The sequence below is a fragment of the Diorhabda carinulata genome, chromosome X, assembly GCF_026250575.1.
Source record: "Diorhabda carinulata isolate Delta chromosome X, icDioCari1.1, whole genome shotgun sequence".
NCBI lineage: Eukaryota > Metazoa > Arthropoda > Insecta > Coleoptera > Chrysomelidae > Diorhabda > Diorhabda carinulata.
This window is the reverse complement of record NC_079472.1, coordinates 14,592,489-14,611,220: the sequence shown is the minus strand read 5'-3', so window position 1 is coordinate 14,611,220 and position 18,732 is coordinate 14,592,489. Positions and strand designations below refer to the sequence as shown.

The following is an 18,732-nucleotide window of genomic DNA, read 5'->3' as shown; positions in this document are numbered from 1 at the left end:
AAATCAAGAAGTTAACAGAAATGTTGAAACTTGTCTTCATATACACGATTTTGGAGATAGAATTCAAAGAAGAAATTTATGACCTTGGTGCCAACATAAACTTTTAGCTTGAACTGGTAATGGATGAAAAGCAAAATGTAAGGAATCTGAACTGAATAATCTAGACACATTTCAAAGTGTCTTTTTTGTATCCTTCAATTTTTACATCAAGTTATAAAATATTTATTGAAATTAGACAGGAATAATTCAGGGAATAACTCAAACAAGATTAATAATTAATAAAATTTATTATATATAACAAATAAAATGATTTAAAAATTAACAATGTAGTGACAATATAAAAAAACTAATTTGGGCACTTCCTGTGTTTTAAAATGGAGAATTTTTATAGAGTCCAAAATCTGAAGTCTATTTGTGGGATTGTATCACTGGTACAATCGACAAACTCATTTCTGAAAAAATGTTAAAATCTGTTTATTCTTAATTCGAAAAAATTGATAAATATTCGTATTTGGTTATTGAAATTATATGTTTTAAATGAGGAAATTTAGGAGGGGTTATTATGAAATAAATTCAAAACTTGCTGGTAGGTGGTTAGTTTCCTGGAGCTTTTGAAACCACTTCTTAATGTATTAGTACTTGAGTCTTTTAATGAAATTGGCAGGACATTCGCAGAGTAAATGGTCTGTTAATTCCATTACCTACTGTTATGATCTACAGTCATTTGTATTAAGATCATATTTGAAGAAGAAGTTACTTTTCAGAAAACCGACTACCAGTTTATCGTTACTGGTAACCACAAGAAGCTCCTCAGACTTCTTAGCTGATGTGATTATGAATCTGTAGGATCATCTTGAGCCTGAATGAAACTCTATTTGATTCTTAAGCCATTCATTCAGTTCGTTATTGATGTGGCATCTCGTGAGGTCATAGTAGGGTCTCGGTCCAAGATATAGGGTCGTTGCCCCTTTTTTGGCAAAACTTCCTCATTATTTTATATACCCACATTAGAGTTGCTCTATTTCGATTAATTACATCTCTTGGATAGCTAAGAATGTGCTTTCTAGAGAAGTTTTTGTCCAGAAACTCCTGAGCACATTTGTTTATTACTAGCAACTCCATCTGAAAAGGAAAATCGGTACCGGAGACATACATTTCGGCCTTGAGGCAGAATGTTATTGACCCATGATAGGCGGTCATTAATTACCACTTCGAATTGGATATTTATGTCCATCAAGCTTTACATTTAGTCCTTTGGTTTGTCAATTCAAGAATTTTTAGGTAACCATTTAGATTACCTGGTTTCAATTTCTCTGTTAAATGCCTCTTTTTTCACTATAAGGTAGACCTTTGTAGAAAGCATAAACACTTTCTATACAAGCAACGCGTAGTCCTCTTAATACATAAATAAAACTGAAATTACTATCATGAAAAATAAATCAGGTGAAAATAAATCAACTCAGAATTGGCCATACGGTATTGATCGTCAATATCTCTTCCCAAACAAACTTCCGTAGTTATGGTTTGTTTTTCTTAAAAAACCTTCACCTGACTGTTCATCATCCATTGTTTTTCGAAATAAGACAAGCCCCTAATAAAGCAGCTTTTCACATCAAAACTAACAACTAACTCAGATAAAAGAATGAAGTTTCTTAATTCATCCTCGTTTTCAATGAAAAGTTTCAAAATATATATTTACTTCAGAAATGAAGATTCGTTTCAAATTTTCAAAATTCACATCGAAACATTTGTAGCTATCTATCTATGTAAACTAACAATCAAAAATAGAGAGTTTGGTAGCTTAAACTTACGTAATTTCATCGATTTTCACTAATTAACTTAATTTAGTAAATCTATTAGATACAGGGTGTCCTATAGAAGAAGCGATACAGAGAAGAGGCGTATAGGGAAGCTAAAAATATGACAATCGCGAGCAATTTACCTCTAAACCAAGTTACATCTCAAAAATATCGATTTTTTTCGAAATTTTGAACCCTGCTTTGATCGCCCTATCAATCTTCTTCAATTCAAATTGCTAAATTTCAATCGACATATTTTGGACACCTCTATACTACCATGTATAATCAATTTAGAATAAAAAATTCTTCTAAATTTACTGATAAATCTTTAGTCCTGGCAACGCCGCTTCAATTCGATAATCATAGGAGACACTATTGAACACCAACATTCAAAATCATAGGGTCTGTCAAGCGTTTCGATTACCAAGTTATCGTCCTCAGAGACCGAAGGTTTACATGAACAATTATATACAAATTAAAGTTTCAAAAATTGAAATAACTCAGTCGATTCATCAAAAATGAAATTTCTTCGTTAGTAGATCAATGTTTAATGAAAATTCGATCAAAGCTTCTTCAATTCTTATACAAATCTTCTCTAATGTCTTCAATATCTTTCAATTTCTTTTATTTATAAACGCCAATATTGGTCTAGAATTTTGTTTCCTTTCTATCGAGTCCACTGATGAGATTGTGAATTGATGGTTTTTCAATAAATTTTTCAAATTGTTTGGGTTGTTGTTCGGCTTCAGTTTTTCCACAACAAATTCGTCCAATCGGTGTATAAGCTTTTCCTGATGTGACATTAAGTAGTTAGTTTGGAGATAAATACCTCTCAGGTACATATACACCATATAATATTCGAATGGTAAAGCTTAAATTGAACATTTAGTATATAAATATTACCCCAATCCTGGTGTCCTAAAGGCATTTGGAGCTTGTCGTGACAATAATATATGATCGCTATTATCACAAATGATTCTAGCCATAGAAGCTTTCCTTAATTGGAATAATTGATCTGAAAATAAGAGAAAAATAAAATTAATTAAACTTTTCATCAATTAGATAAATTTTACTGTGATGGGATTTATTGGTAGAAGATAAATGTTTATTGAACAAATGATGCAGATAACATAGATCCAGAAATTGTCAAATCTGAGATAGGAAGGCAAGACATAGATATGAGAGATGATGAAGGGAGCATGGAGGTCAGAAACATCACCAAAAGAATGGGATAATAACCTGCTAGTTCCAATCCACAAGAAAGGATAACAGCAGCAGCACTAGGAGAATAGTACTAAAAGAAGCTGGAAGAAGAGCAGGTAGGGTGAAAAAAATGGAAAGACTTTACGAGAAAAAGAGAAATGATGCACTTAATGTTCGTAGACCTGAAAGCAGCATTCGACTCAGTCCAAATAAACGATCGGAAGATATTAAACTAACTAATACCAAAACTATCACAAGAAACATTTATAACTGTAAGTACAACTGAATAGACAAAGATCAGAAAGCTTTAAAATGTTCAGTCCAAGTCCACTATTGTTAAAGAAAATGTAAGGAAACGGACGAGGCACATATAAACGAACTAAAGATATTTCAATATGATCCCAATAAACTTCACTATACGCACACGACAGTAATTATGGGAGAAAATTACAGAAAGATGGAAGCACTAACGAAAAATTTGATAAAAAAAAAGCAAAATAGTAAAATTTTTAATATCTTGGATTAGTAATGACACAGGACGGCAAAATATGAGCGGAAATTACAAATAAAACAGAAATACACTATGTATTGGAAAATATAGCGTTCAATAACAAAGAAATATCAAAGGAAGTGTAAATGAGTTTTTACAATACAATAATAGTTCATATTAAAGTGAAACATGGATAAAAATGAAATAGTTAGAATAGTAAACGCAATCGAGATGAAGTACCTACGAAAAATAGAAGGAAAACAAGTATAGATAGAGTATGAAACGAAATTATAAGGAATAACTTATAACAAGAAATAATCAAAGAAAAAATAAAGAGGGGAACGTTAAATTAGTTCGAATAAGATTAACAAAACGAATAAGGAACGCATGAACTATAAGGAGAAAGAGAAGAGGCTGTCCAAGAAAAACAAAACTAACAAATAGTAAATATAATAAAACAAATGCAAAAGAGAATAAATTAAATTATAATACTAGCACAGGACAAGACAAGATGGAGAAAAGAAAGAGGACAAAAGGAAAAATGAGAAGAATAAATCGTAATTCTGTATCTGGCAAAAGGTATCTGTTTTTTTTTTTCGCGTTTTTTTTATCATTTTAGATCGATGTCTTTATGGTTTTTACTGTTTTGGTTTCCGTTTTCATCCCAAACTTCTTGTCTATTATTTTGTGTTATTGATAATCTACATAACTTTTAATTTTTGTAGTTTTTCAAAGCTTTATTCTTAGTTTAGTTTTTGGTTGTTTGATTTCATTCTCCAAGTTTCTTTTCAGTTTGTTTTGTTCTATCCATCAATTCAATAGCAATTAAAGTCATTCTATTCATCTTCGGATTTAATTGATTATCGTTACATTCCAAGTAATTATTATAATTATCTCATTGTTTTTAGTAAATGTGTCAAATATGCGCCATTCTGTATTATTCGAACGACATTGAAATAAGGTTGAAAAATCGAGGTTCGTGCATAGAAAAATTTTTGTGGTTGATTAAATTTGATGAACTCTTCATCCTACTATTAAAAATAATTTTAAAAATTACATTTATTTGACTGAAAATGAAAAATTGCGGTTACATATTTATCTGTTAGTCCCGGCATATTTTAGCCGAAATAGAGTCGAGAATGTCGGGCTCCAAATTAGGATAAAATGTAAATTTGGGAGAAGGTTTAGTTAGTAATATTTATTCACGTCGTTGCTGGAATTAAGTCACGTTAATTTCGTTTCATTCGCGCGTAAGGCATCTGACCGTTAGGTGGTTAACAATATTTTACATTAACCGACGAGAAAGATACAAAGTGAGATACATATACACCTATTTTTCCGAATCTCTTAATTTTTCATAATATAATCTAAGAAAATGTTCAAATACTGTCTATCTTTAAGGTGTTACTGCATTTTGAAAACATTAAATCAACAGTTTTTTTAAGTTTTCGTAAGGAATCAAAATAAAAAGTTCTTCAAGTTTATTGGTTGGCTGCTAGTTTCTTTTGAGTCTTCTATTGCCTTGTGGTTCTAATAATGAATGCAAGATGGAATTATTGTGTGAGCTTAGTCTTATTTTGGTGTTTTTGTACTTTGCTTCGCAATCATATCCCGTACGCACTAAATTCTAATTATTTGGTACTAAATAATTGTTAAATATTGTTAAGTAAAACTGAAGTACACTGATATTTTTTGGTAACTTGAACAAATTACCAATCATCAATTTTCAACCATATGGACATCATTTTGTTGTGTCTGAAGAATTATAGACGCTGGTACTGATGGTATCATCTGCTGTATCTAGCACGTACAGTAGCTATCCAAGAACGCTGCCTTGAAATACACCAGATTTCATTCAATCTTGATCAAAATACTCAGTCGCTAAGATATGACCTTAATAATTTCTGGTAGATAATTGCAAGATATTTCATTGTTTTGAAAACCAATTCTGTGCGCCAAACGTTGTGAAGGATTTTGATTGAAGAAAACAGCCAACTTGGTGGTGGGATATCCATTCCTCTGTTCCTAAGTCTGAGATAATTATTTGTATCAATAAAGTTATTTGAATAAGATTGTTAGAAGACTTTCTGGTCTATAGGAGGACAATAGACAGTTAAAAAATCAATGATTTCGACAAGAAAAGAAATTTTGATTCTTTTTAATTGAAAACAACACAAAAAATTAACTTTTATGCTGGAAAAAATCAGTATATAGGGTATAATAGATTAACCTTTGGTTTAGCCATGATTTTTTCAAAATAAACTCACCTTCAGTGAAGCTACTAGGATTAACGTCTGGATTATTTTCAAAGAAATAGCGATCACCTTTCCTTAATCTCAGAAACTGTTCGGCTATTATATCCCGAAACACTCTACCAACCAAACTACCCTCGCTTTTTTCATCCAATAATCCTCCGACCCATAAATCCACATCATCTACACTTGCGTAGACAGCACTCAGTTTTTCGCCCTTAAAAATTATCATTTCAGTAGCACTTCAGATGAAAATATTGATGAAAAGAGATACACAAAACAAGAATTCCAAGAAAAAATTGATATAGTAAATTGAAGGTGAGGAAAATAAAACAATATTATACCTCTGATCCAAATTCACTAAAAGATTTATATCTTGGTAAGCCGCTTAATTCCCTGTAATCATTATAAGGTCTCAATCCATGGTCTCTACCTCGTTGAATGTTGATAGATGCCAAATCGACACCAAACGGATCCCCAACTCTAAACATATAGTTTGTTAGCTGAAAAAAAATGATATTTTTTGATGGGATTGGTCCAGAATCAGGTTAGTTCAAAGTTAATTGAAGAAAGCCTCATGTACAGAGAGCCTAGATTTCTAATTTTTCCTCGAATATACCATTACTGGTGAAAATAAAAATATTTTTCATAGTCAAAACGCCTTGAATACGAGTTATCAACCTCTTTACGTAATCTTTTAGATATCTGAAGAAGCTATCAACGAAACCATCTACAAATCGCTACAGCTGCACGCTCGGTATTCGATTTTTATTAAAAACACTTTTTAAAACTTCACGAATTTCATCTAATCAATGATAATAAACAAAAAATTTACTAGGAGATTATATTAATATCATTAAATAAAAAATTTGTATAGGATATAGGACATATAAAGATACATGTTAGTTTCTGAAGTAAGAGAATCGATCTGCCAACATAAATTTATCATTTTGGTGGTATGTACGTTGGCTACACTGCTGTAACGGAAGTTAGAAAAAATGGCGACCCAAGAAACATGTGTTGTTATCATTATTAAAATAATTACAATCGGATATTTGCAATTTGGTACGTTAGAAATTGTATATACTAAACGAATTCCATTCTGAATTTTCTAATATTATATTTTAATACTACAGGGTATGTTTACAAGACAATTCATACTTACAGCATCCGGAAATGACGTGTCTACTTGTTGTATAGGGTCAGTCGTTAATGTGGTTAATACCATATCTATGAATTTATTTCTTCTCATTTGAGACGGATAAAACATAACTTCTGGTATTGATATAATTTGTTCTAGTTTATTCAAACCGTATATACTAAAATATAAGGTTTAAAGTCAGATTTCAAACAGTTTTTTCCCTCGAGTTATTCAACAAATCAGTTTATTCAATTTAGTTAACTCGTATAATTCCTATTTCTATTACAGTCAATTGATGGATAAGACTTTTTGCTGTAACTAAATACTTTTAAAGAACAAGTTTCTCTCATATTTTCAGCAGCAGGCCAAGCAATAAATTAGACAAAAACAAAGCTACAAATGGTATCTTATGATACTACAATAACATTTAAATATAATGAGTATATGATAGAAGCGTTGGATGATAATACATCACTAATATTACAAAGATAATCATGAAACATAATGACGCACTTATTGGAATCATTTCGGACAAAAAAATGCAAATAAGTAAGTTCAGAATGCGTTCTAGGTGAAAAAAAAATGTCTTGCTTTGTAAAAAATTTCCAAAATGTTAATAAGAAGTTATAAAAGTGTCGAACGCGTAGCCAATGGGTTAAATAAGACTATAACTACATATTTATCCCAGTACGGAATATTTTTCAAAACGAGAGATAAAAAAACGTACAGAAACGACTTAGGACTACTACCAATGCTGAACTATGGAGCGAAGACTGAATCAAATAAGAAATTATTATATATATATAAGAAAATATATAAATTGAACATAGTTAAGATGGTTTGGACACATAGTGAAAATGAGAGAAGAAAGAACAGTGTAAACGAAACAAATAAAAAGAAGAGAAGAGGCGGACCCAGAAGGAAGTGGAATACCTAATCAAGATAGCAGAAAACTAGATAAATTTGAATGTGAATATGTAGAAATTTATTACTTCAATCTTCCATCAACAATAGAATGTCCAAATCTAAAAGCGGCAGCAGTAAATTCATTGATAATGGAAGGATCAATTTCAGGATCGTAACCATAATAATATTCATAACCGTCTTTTAAATTCAAATTAAATTCCTCCATTGTTTCGTAACCTGAAAATGAAGCAAATATATATGTAAATAAATACCAGAATCTTTTAGCGAAAATATGAATAATTGAACGAATTAAATGTTATAATGTACTAACAACTTTCTAATAATTTTTAGTCTGAAGTAAACGTTGTTTTCATTCAAAAACATATAAAGATCTCAAAAAATCCTTTGAATAATATGATCTTTAACCCGGCGCGCGTGTAGTTGGGTGAAAGTTACCTGAACAATCAATTTTAATCATGGATTACTCAGTGATGTCTGCACTACTCTTTTCAGTAGCTGGAGCTGCCAGCATCTAGACTGCGACGATAGTTGCTGTTTCGATGTCAGAGATCAAACATTATTTCGATTTCTCAATGAATTTTCCATTTCTATTACTGCTTAAATGAAAATGTGCAGCTATGAAAATGATTAAAAATTTGTGGGATGAGTTACAAAGTGATAAGAAACCTGTTGACTCCAATGATTCTGAATAGGAAGACTTTGTACATGACAGTCCACGTGAATCTAAGAGCCAGAAGATGAAGTTGAAGCAATCATAGATGTGGTAAAAGAAACAACTTCTTACGATGAAGATGAAGCTACGATCAAAGGACGTGATCCATTAGATTAAGATATAAAACAAGAAGACACTTCCTGTGAAACTGGAAGTGATGAAACTCAACAATATTACTTAAAAAAGATAAATTGAAGAAATTTATGAACAAGAGCTGAAATTATACTTAGAACTCATCTACCCGGTGTTAAAACTATTGCGAGAAACTTCTGGAATACATAGCATGATTCAGTGCTACATTGTTTGTATTAACAAGCCGAGTAGTTTTAGAAGATTTACGGAAAATAAACCGTCTTGGTATTGAAATATTTAGAAAGGTGATGAGTTTAAAGAGAGATTTTATTAACCTGTCTAAGATTCGAGAATGTTTAGAAAAGAGAAAGCAAACTGATCGATTTTCTGCACTGGTTATCTATGATTAAAACTTTATTATAAACAGTATAATACAAAGTTTTAGTTTTCCAGCGGTAATTTCATGAGTAAATTAACGGCTAACACCTAGTTGGATAGAATTGAGCTTCAGATTCGGCGATAACTTCTTCACCGGCGTAAAGGTTCTGTCCAGCGAGTTTCCTCTTGAGTTTTAAGCACGTGGAAAAATTGCTGAGGAGTCATTCATTCAATTTTGTCATAGTATTCATTGATTTATGACACTTTAGTCTTTTGAATACTTCTTTTTTCAGATAGTCGATGGATATTGTACCATACGCGTCCTACAATATTGATGCTATAACCAACCGTACGTCTTCACAAGCTTTGGAGTCGTTTCTTCACGTAACTAGTGACTACCGATTAAAATAATAATGTCAAATATTTGTTCGCAATATGTATACTTCTGTTTACTGAAAAAGTATGGAATTATATCTGCCTGTGAAAATCAGAAGACTGGTAACTCATCTGGACTTAATGCGAATATCTTAGCCAAAAAGAAGCGATGGGAACTGGACGGGAGCCAAAAGTTTTGGTAAATACTACCTAATAACTCAAATTTTGAAATTTTGTCCCATGATTTGTGTGCTATTTCAATGAACAGAAATTACTTTGATGCTTTTTGGGATCTGAATCAATGCTAAAAGGTTTATTTTTCTGGAGCAAAATCCGAATAAGTCTTGGCTTCAATGGTTCCAATTTTTTCCAGAAAACAACCAAAAAAATTTCTTTTCATGCATTTTTTCAAACTAGCAAATGTTTCCTCACTTAAAATGATATAACTCACAAACTAATGGTACAATAAATGACAAACTTATACATACGAGGATATATTGAAAAATTCTTAACCTACTATAGAACGAAAAAAATTTGAAAATATCTCAACTCAACATATTCTCCTCTTAATTGGTTACATTTATTACAGTGAACATGCAACGTCTAGACCTTTAAAAAAATGTTTGTTCTTGCTCTGCAAACCAGATCACCACAGCCATTATTACCTCCTCGTTGGAAGACAAGTTACTTTTTTCCTTTCCCGTAGAATAGTCGAATAGTAATCTCCAGTTATTGTTCTACCCTTATCCAAAAAATCAATCATGATTTGATTACTCCATGGCAATCCCAAAAAACTGAAGCAGAAACTTTTCCAGCAGATTTTTGGACACGAAACTTCTTAGGTCTTGGAGACCGCCTTTCCATCGATTGTTGCTTTATTTCTGGATCGTAGAAATGTACCCAAGTCTCATCCAAAGTAACAATTCGGTTTAAGAAGTCTACATCGTTTTCAAATAGATCGAACGCGATCGATGCTTCTACCCTTGCACGCTTTTGGTCAACATTCAAATATTTGGGGATCCATTTTGCGGTAATTCTTCTCATGTCCAAATTGTCGGGAAATATATGATGAACGCGTTCCTATGAAATATTCAGTGCTTAAGATATCCGTTTTAGCTTAATTCGCCGGTGATAAAATCATGTCATGAACTGCATCAATATTTTCGGGGACTAACACAGAAACTGGGCGCCTTCCTGATCGGTCATCATCATCAATGGAAAATTTACCTCTTTTGTAGTTTTTAGTTCAAATATATACGAATAGTAAATGTTTTAGACTTTATGAATAGACTATTAAAAGATAGATATTGCGATTGATTATTTCAATAGTTAAGAGATGTTCTGTCGAGCGTGTCATTTGTCTTCTTGTGTTATACACTAGACATAACAGGGTTTTAAAATCCCGTCTTTTGTATTATGTCGTGAATAATGGACTTTTTTATTGTATGTAATATTTCTCGTGCCCATTTTTCTCTTTATTTCTATTTTAGTTGTTGCGACAAGAACGTGTGTTACTTTCATCTCCAACTTCTCTCAAATATTTCATCTTCTCAACATGAATTAATTTTATTTTTTTGTTTGCAATATGTTTCACATATTTTTATTACTAACATAATATATTGTTTACTGTACAATGATTTTGCTTGAAGTTTTTCATCTCTCAACTTTTTTTGTGAATATTCACGAAAAATTAGGAATCTTAAATATGTAGAATAACTAATAAAATTTTATTAGACTAGATCATATATTACGTACACTTGCACGAATTTTTTTCTAGCAAAATGGTGACTCTAAATATTTCACTGTAGCAGTCCATTAATTTCTGATAATACTGGTTTCCTGGTCGTTCGATTGGAATGAGAGATAACCTGATCACACGATTCGATCAGTTTAGATTTATTTCTCTGGAGTAAAATGAAGAAAATAGACATACACCACATAGATTATCCTTTAATCCTTGCACGAATTGAATTTTATATACTTTCAAATGCAAATTTTTGTTTTAAATCGAATGCAACGACGATTTATTAATATTCCTTGCTTAGTTTTCATTTTGAATAGATGTATTTCGATAAACTAACGCTTTTAATCCTTCCTGTGTTAGCTGGTCGCAGACTAAACGAGAGCAAACGCAGCAAAAAGCTTTACAAAATGGCAGACTTACCCAAGATGACTGGCAAAAATTCCTTGTAAGTGATTACTTGTAATTCGGCGATAACTATGCGTCTTGTTTCTAAAAATATTTCTTCATCGTTCCATTCGGGATTCAGTTGGGATAAAATAGTGGCAATTCTATTATGTTCTCTCATAAAAATAGTGTGCAAGGCTACTAATGTGATCATTTGATTAGTACGTGTATCACCTACGAAAAAATAACCGTTTATTTAGAACAACCAAATTATACAAACGAGAAAATGAATTCTAGTTACCGAGGGCCTTTTTTATAAGGACCAAAATAAAAATTTTGTTATTTTACAGAAATAATTATTAATCACGCACTTCTTCTGTAGGTTGTAACTTTCAGAAAAGACGTGTCTTGGTAGTTAATTTCACTTCTCCAAAGAAGTTCTGGGTGACTGCGGGCAAACTCGTTGCTCCTGAACCACTACGTTTGCCTGTCAAGTAGATCTTGCAAAAACTGCTCTAGGCGGAATTAAGTTGGACAGCTCGGAAGGGAATTTGCCGTGGAACTATCGGTAAAACCAGTTTAGCGACTTTGCTTCTGTGCTCTAAGCTGTCCAGGTTTCTGGTTAAATCTTGACCGTTACTGCTCTCTTCTAAATTGAGTCGAGTATCCTCAGGGTATGCTTGGGAATCAAGCTCCAATTGGATGGACGAATCGAAAATATATAGTTTTTTGGTCCAAATTTTTGTGAAGCTGCCTTGGCTAAATCGGCCACTCAATTAAATCCTCAGCTGCAGTACAAGCCTCCTTTGCATAAATAGCAGCCTCGGTGTTTGCTGCATTGAACTCAATCAAATTGCTTCTACTGCACTCTAGAATGTTTTTAAGATTTGTATTGATTATGGTGATCTGTTGCTGGATAAAGAAAGTAGATGACAAGAGGCATCTCTGGGGAACATCAGCGTTGACCTCAAGCCTTTCTGAGGTGTGTCTATCGATGTGCGATAACTCTAATAACATAAAAATCACGACCACCAAGTATAAACCACTTGAAATTTCTCTTTTCAATTTTCAAATTTGTTTTATTCTTTCAGCTTCCGAAAAGAATTCTCTATGACTTGAGGGCTAGCAATATAAGTTAAATCTACTGATTGCAAATAGAATTACATAATTTTCGACAGTTTTATAATGTCCTCTAGCTATATAACAAACTTTGTGGTATTGTTATACAAATTAATTACCCGATTCAAAACAAGCCATTCCTTCCTCTCTTGTCAGACATGCGTTTGGATCTTTTGAAAGTGGTAATAGATCTCTTCCAAAATCATTAAAAACTTTCAATTTTCCGCCGATAAAGCTTCGAAGCTCTCCCGTTTGTTCGGGAGTCGAGCCATAAATACCAGAACCGTCCAAAAAATGAGTAACTTTATTCATCTGGAAAGAAAAATGATCAATTTCTCTAATTAGACATTTATAAAAGTGGAAGTGTAATAATACGTGTTAAGATTACAATACTAGATATAGATCGAACATATTAATTAGGTTCCAAGTTGTAGTACATGGTACTCAATATATCTCAGGGTATCAGCCTTTACTTAACCTCCAAAACTCGATTTCTTATTGGTGAATTAGTGGTTGAATAATAAAAAATACTTAAGGGAATCGTAGAGAAGAAAAAATCGACATAACCTTAAAAAGCAGAGAAGAAATATTCACATAACCTTAAAAAACAGCGTGGTACATGGTATTCAATATATCTCAGAGTATCAGCCCTTACTTGTCCTTTAAAACTCGATTTCTCATTGGTGAATTGGTGGTTGAATAATAAAAAACACGCAGAGGAATCGTAAAGAGGAAGAAATTGATATAACCTTAAAAAACAGGGTAAACAATGTATTTGATAAATGTCAGAGTATCAGGCTTTACTTAACCTCCAAAACTCGATTACTTATTGGTCAATTAGTGGTTGAATAATAAAAAATACTTAAGGGAATCGTAGAGAAGAAAAAATTTACATAACCCTAAAAAGCAGAGAAGAAATATTCACATAACCTTAAAAAACAGCGTGGTACATGGTATTCAATATATCTCAGAGTATCCGCCCTTACTTGCCCTTCAAAACTCGATTTCTCATTGGTGAATTGGTGGTTGAATAATAAAAAACACGCAGAGGAATCGTAAAGAAGAAAAAATTGATATAACCTTAGAAAACAGGGTAAACAAGGTATTTGATAAATGTCAGAGTATCAGACTTTACTTAACCTCCAAAACTCGATTACTTATTGGTCAATTAGTGGTTGAATAATAAAAAATACTTAAGGGAATCGTAGGGAAGAAAAAATCGACATAACCTTAAAAAGCAGAGAAGAAATATTCACATAACCTTAAAAAACAGCGTGGTACATGGTATTCAATATATCTCAGAGTATCCGCCCTTACTTGCCCTTCAAAACTCGATTTCTCATTGGTGAATTGGTGGTTGAATAATAAAAAACACGCAGAGGAATCGTAAAGAAGAAAAAATTGATATAACCTTAGAAAACAGGGTAAACAAGGTATTTGATAAATGTCAGAGTATCAGACTTTACTTAACCTCCAAAACTCGATTACTTATTGGTCAATTAGTGGTTGAATAATAAAAAGTACTTAAGGGAATCGTAGGGAAGAAAAAATCGACATAACCTTAAAAAGCAGAGAAGAAATATTCACATAACCTTAAAAAACAGCGTGGTACATGGTATTCAATATATCTCAGATTATCAGCCCTTACTTACCCTCCAAAACCTGATTTCTTATTGGTGAATTAGTGGTTGAATAATAAAAAATACGTAGGGGATTCGTAAAGAATTAAATTTGTGTCACGAAAACTCGAATTTTATATACGAAATACAAACAAAATTTTTTGTTAAACTGTATTCACATTGTCTGGAATATATTAAAAATAATATACTTCCAATACATCAATCACTACCATGACGTAGTTTTTTGTCCCGATTAGTTATAGCTTTTGAACGAGTTGAAAAAAATAAGTTCAATGAATCTACTAAGATGAATTTAGAATATAGACCAGACATTAATAAGAATAAAATATGAATAATAGATTTGCATTGAAGGTTGAGAACTCTAGTATCTCTTATATGACTGATCTATAGAGATCCAATACTTATAGGTTAGGTTAGCTCATAGATAAACATGAGTACTAAACGAAAGACCTATTTACCTGTTGTGAATAGCCTAAAGTACAATCGTCTCGTGGTGCTAAAACAGATCGAACGAAATTCATACATCCTTGATTGTAATCGCTATAAAATTGATCGTTCTCAGGTACACGTATGGGCATACAGGCGTAATGACGATTCTCAATAGGAAGACTTGTTTTTCCATCTTTCGTACAACAAGATATAGCGCTACCGTTACCTATGAAAACATTCATAAATAAACAAAAAATTACAATTTCTTTCAACAAAAGTTTTCGATAATTTTCTAACGCAACATCATCTCTAAAAATTTACAGAAAACATTTAATATTTGGATAACGGTAAGGTTTAGGTATAATATACATGAATTTGACTTATTTTTTACCTTTGAATGCATTAAAATAGAAACAAACTGGTGGTTTTATTTAAAAAAATAAAAAAATTTGATATTTAAGAAGTTGAACTTTGAATACTTTTTATACACACCCTGTATAAAATAGAGAATTTTTCAAAACAGATTTAAATACGTCTGACCTTGCTTAAGGCAACCGAATAGAAACCATTTTCATATCTTTGAGGGTATCCTCGTAAAAAAATAATTTATAAAGACCTACAACGCTCAAATTTTTTACAAAAAAGTTAATAGCTCTAAATGTATGCAAAAGTTTTTAGATAAAAGTATTCTAAAGTTTTACGTAGATTTCACAAATTTATTAATATACGAGGTGAGCGAAGAAATTTTCATGATTCCACTATAAGTATTTTGCCATATATACAGATAGTTTTAACTCGTCGTGGGACACCCTGTATAACATAAGAAGCAAATTGCTTCAATACGATAGTCAAGATGAAAATCTAAGGCTATATATTTACATTTAGTTCACACAAAAAGCGAATAAATATTCGCGAAAAAAATATTTTTTGTTGATCAGTTTAATTCCTAAAGTTCCTAATTAGAAATACTCACTGTATGTAGTAACTACAGCATGCGACAAATCATGAGAAATAAACTGTCCAAATTGCATAACCAAGAGTGTAAATTCTCTATTAACAGCTTCTTTCTCGTTAAAAACAACGGTAGTAACTAATCTCGGACTTGGAAGACTATGACCTGCAAGTGCTGATCTTCTAGGCGACCAAACTCCTAAAAAGTAAATATTGAAGTGACGTGTTATAATTAAAAACATAATCAGATCCTGGTACGATAATTTTCAAACTAACTACCCGCTATGAACCAGTAGATACGTCGATACATCATCAGATTGGAAAAAAATTGTTGAAATACCTTCAGATTTTATAAAAAATGTATCGGTCTAAAATTTTAAGGGATGACTTAATTGAAACATAACGAACAAGGCATCATTGTCTCAAGACACCGTATATTATTATGTAAAACACAAGTGTTCCATCAAAATCATTGATTTGACCAACGAAATCTCCGCTTTATACTTCTTGTAAAGAAAAAATGTATGGAGCTAAAACGAGATTATTTCTGAGATCATTTTCGTAGCAACAAATTTCAGTGAAAGTTATTTAGCTTCCCAGGTTGAGTTACACATGATTATACTGCGATTTTGCCTCTTTCGTTTTTTTTTTTCAGATGCTAGAATGTATAAATTACCTAATCGAAGAAGATGATGAAGAAGATACAGTTTTAAATGTTGATGAGAGTGATATCGCATCTGACGATTAATTAACAACAATAAAGTGAGTTATAGATGAAATATATCCTTACCGTCGCTATAAGATGGTGCCAATAACCGAGAAAAAGAAGTTCTAGTTGCTCCCCATAACGTATTATAACGATTATTGCACGAACCATCGATTCTTCGGTATTTTTCATCACGTGCCGGACATATAGGTTTTTGTAAGCAAGCGTATCCTAAAGGAGTTGATCTTAAATCTTGTTCGAACATTCCTAATTCTAGTTCCAAATTACTAATTCCCTCTCTAAAAATACTAAATAGTAAAACCATTTAGGAACCATTGTAAAAGTAAATAATTATACCTTCGTACGAAAGTTTTTGTAGCTATTGCAATTTCTAAAGCTTTAGCGCCGATATTCACAACTTCAGCTAAATCATTTGTACCGAACCTTCTAGAATTCCTGAAGTGACTGTAACTTGGAGTACCTGGTTTTAACATCATATTTGGACCAGACATTAGTAACTTTGATTCTTGTACTCTTATTTGCTCCATAGCTGCTCTACTATTATCACTAAGAACACCAATTGATACAGAATCTAATTTTAATTGATGATGTCGATGAGCTCTATCTTTAGAAGTAAATGATTCTAGAGAAAAAAATTCGAACAATTAGTTAGCACTTAAGTTTACATGATTGTACTTACTAGTAAGATTTTTTCCTGTGCTGCAGCATATCCCCGTTTTGGATATTAAAGTTTTACAAAATACTTTATCTTTGGTCCAAATATGTGCCGGACAACTTACAAAAGGTATGCATTTCGAACCATCTCCACAACTATTCACATAAGACTCTAATGGATTAAAATTAACAGATTGATGCAAATCGTTTCCTTGCGTAAATGATTTTTCATTTACATCATGAAGTACGTGGGATCTTGGATGCTGGTGATCTTTGACTATGTGGGATGAAGCTAATGTTAACGATATGACTAGTATTGAATAAAACAATTCCATGTCGAAGCTGTAATGAGAATTTAAGTTTGAAAATTGAAATTGAAATATGCGAAAACCAAAATTTAATAAAAAAAGAAACTAGTACTGTAGATTTATTCCTTGGATTGGAAATTTAGAAGTAGTTGCTTAGATATAGAAACATAAAAGCAAACGAAAGATAGATGGATTAGAATTAGATGAAAAAAATTAAATCGGAAGAAAAAAGATTAAAATATATGGAAGTGCTCCAAAGAATCCAAGAGGAGATGTGGACATGGAAAGGGAGTTGCAGAAGAAACGGAAGATTGAAATTATTCCGGGAACATTTCGTTATTTGATAGATGCATTTTGGTAGAAGTGGCTTTGGACTATGTGTGTTTGGTAGTGAAATAATTAATGCTAATTACTCGAACAATGGCAATGGAGTCAGAAAATGCACCGTATTGAAAAAGTATAGTGTACAACACGTGGGAAAAAGTTTCATTAATATTAAAATATTACCACCGATAAATTATATTACTTTTCTTAATCCATAGACTCAATAATTGAAAAAAGACAATGGAATGCTAAAAAAATTTTTATAAAACATTCAAATCGAATATATTCGTAAAAAATTATTTCTTCTATGAAATTGTTGAGCTTCTTATAAAAATACATAGTTTTTCTTTCATGTATATATCATAAATTTGAACAATTCACATACCTTAATCTAGAAATTAATCACTTAAATAAAAGTAAAATAGAACAAAAATGTATGAGTACAACTCATTTAATTTGCTACCATACATCAGAACTAAATAATTAGGTATAAGTTTTTTGATGAATTTTTGTAGATAATTCTAATTTATAGTACAGTCAATTTGAGCAAATTAACACAGGAAATTATGATACTCATTATTTTCTTAGGGTTTGTGGTTTTTTCTTCATTTAAGTTGTTAAGATGTTAATATACCGTCAGCTGGGGTAAGATTGGCCCAAATCTAAATCTATGTTATGGTTTTATCAGCTCCATATCTTTTGACATTGATTATATTAATTTTCACTGTATCTTAATGTGTAAGCAAACATTATATCATTAAATTAAAACCATATTGGGACCCCTCAATCATTTTGCAATATTATACTGAATTTTTTCAATGTTTGGGCCAAAGTTGCCTTGAATTGGGGAAACTTTGTCCCATACTTTCAAACCATATAAAACCTATATTTAGAATTGGTTGGGCTAAAATTACCACCAGACATATTAGTTTGTGTTTTTACCTGCTTTTACTTCAAAAACATCCATGAAATGATGAGAAATGGAAATAAATGAAACGAACTTCATATTATTGAAAAAAAAAATTGTATTGCACAAAAAAAGGTATCAGTTTACATCATATTTACATATATATATTGTCATACTAGTTTTCCAGTTCTGGCAC

At 31.6% G+C, this 18,732-nt stretch overlaps 1 protein-coding gene across 2 annotated transcripts; it reads right to left on the bottom strand.

Annotated features, from left to right (window-relative positions):
• Positions 1–271: 271 nt before the first annotated feature.
• Positions 272–18,120, bottom strand: LOC130901010 (chorion peroxidase). Of its 2 annotated transcripts, none has more exons than XM_057812053.1 (14): positions 18,015–18,120; positions 17,023–17,339; positions 16,680–16,965; positions 16,407–16,630; positions 15,639–15,815; positions 14,695–14,891; positions 12,716–12,908; positions 11,514–11,711; positions 7,878–8,028; positions 6,910–7,063; positions 6,089–6,247; positions 5,760–5,961; positions 2,703–2,814; positions 272–452 (listed from the first exon to the last, which is right to left on the bottom strand). In XM_057812053.1, exons 2-14 carry the CDS (start codon positions 17,330–17,332, stop codon positions 386–388), a joined length of 2,430 nt encoding a protein of 809 aa, XP_057668036.1. In that variant the 5' UTR covers positions 17,333–17,339; positions 18,015–18,120; the 3' UTR covers positions 272–385. The 2 variants fall into 2 exon arrangements, with proteins under 2 accessions (XP_057668036.1, XP_057668037.1); XM_057812054.1 differs by having other exon boundaries at positions 16,407–16,621.
• Positions 18,121–18,732: the final 612 nt, after the last annotated feature.

What these genes read in the sequence shown, in the direction of transcription:
- LOC130901010 (XM_057812053.1), bottom strand. Translation starts at nt 17,332, where the DNA reads ATGGAATTGTTTTATTCAATACTAGTCATATCGTTAACATTAGCTTCA. An exon ending in TTAGTGAATTTGGATCAGAG is followed by an intron (nt 5,962 to 6,088) that starts GTATAATATTGT and finishes ATAATTTTTAAG; the next exon opens with GGCGAAAAACTGAGTGCTGT. An exon ending in TCCTAGTAGCTTCACTGAAG is followed by an intron (nt 2,815 to 5,759) that starts GTGAGTTTATTT and finishes TCTTATTTTCAG; the next exon opens with ATCAATTATTCCAATTAAGG.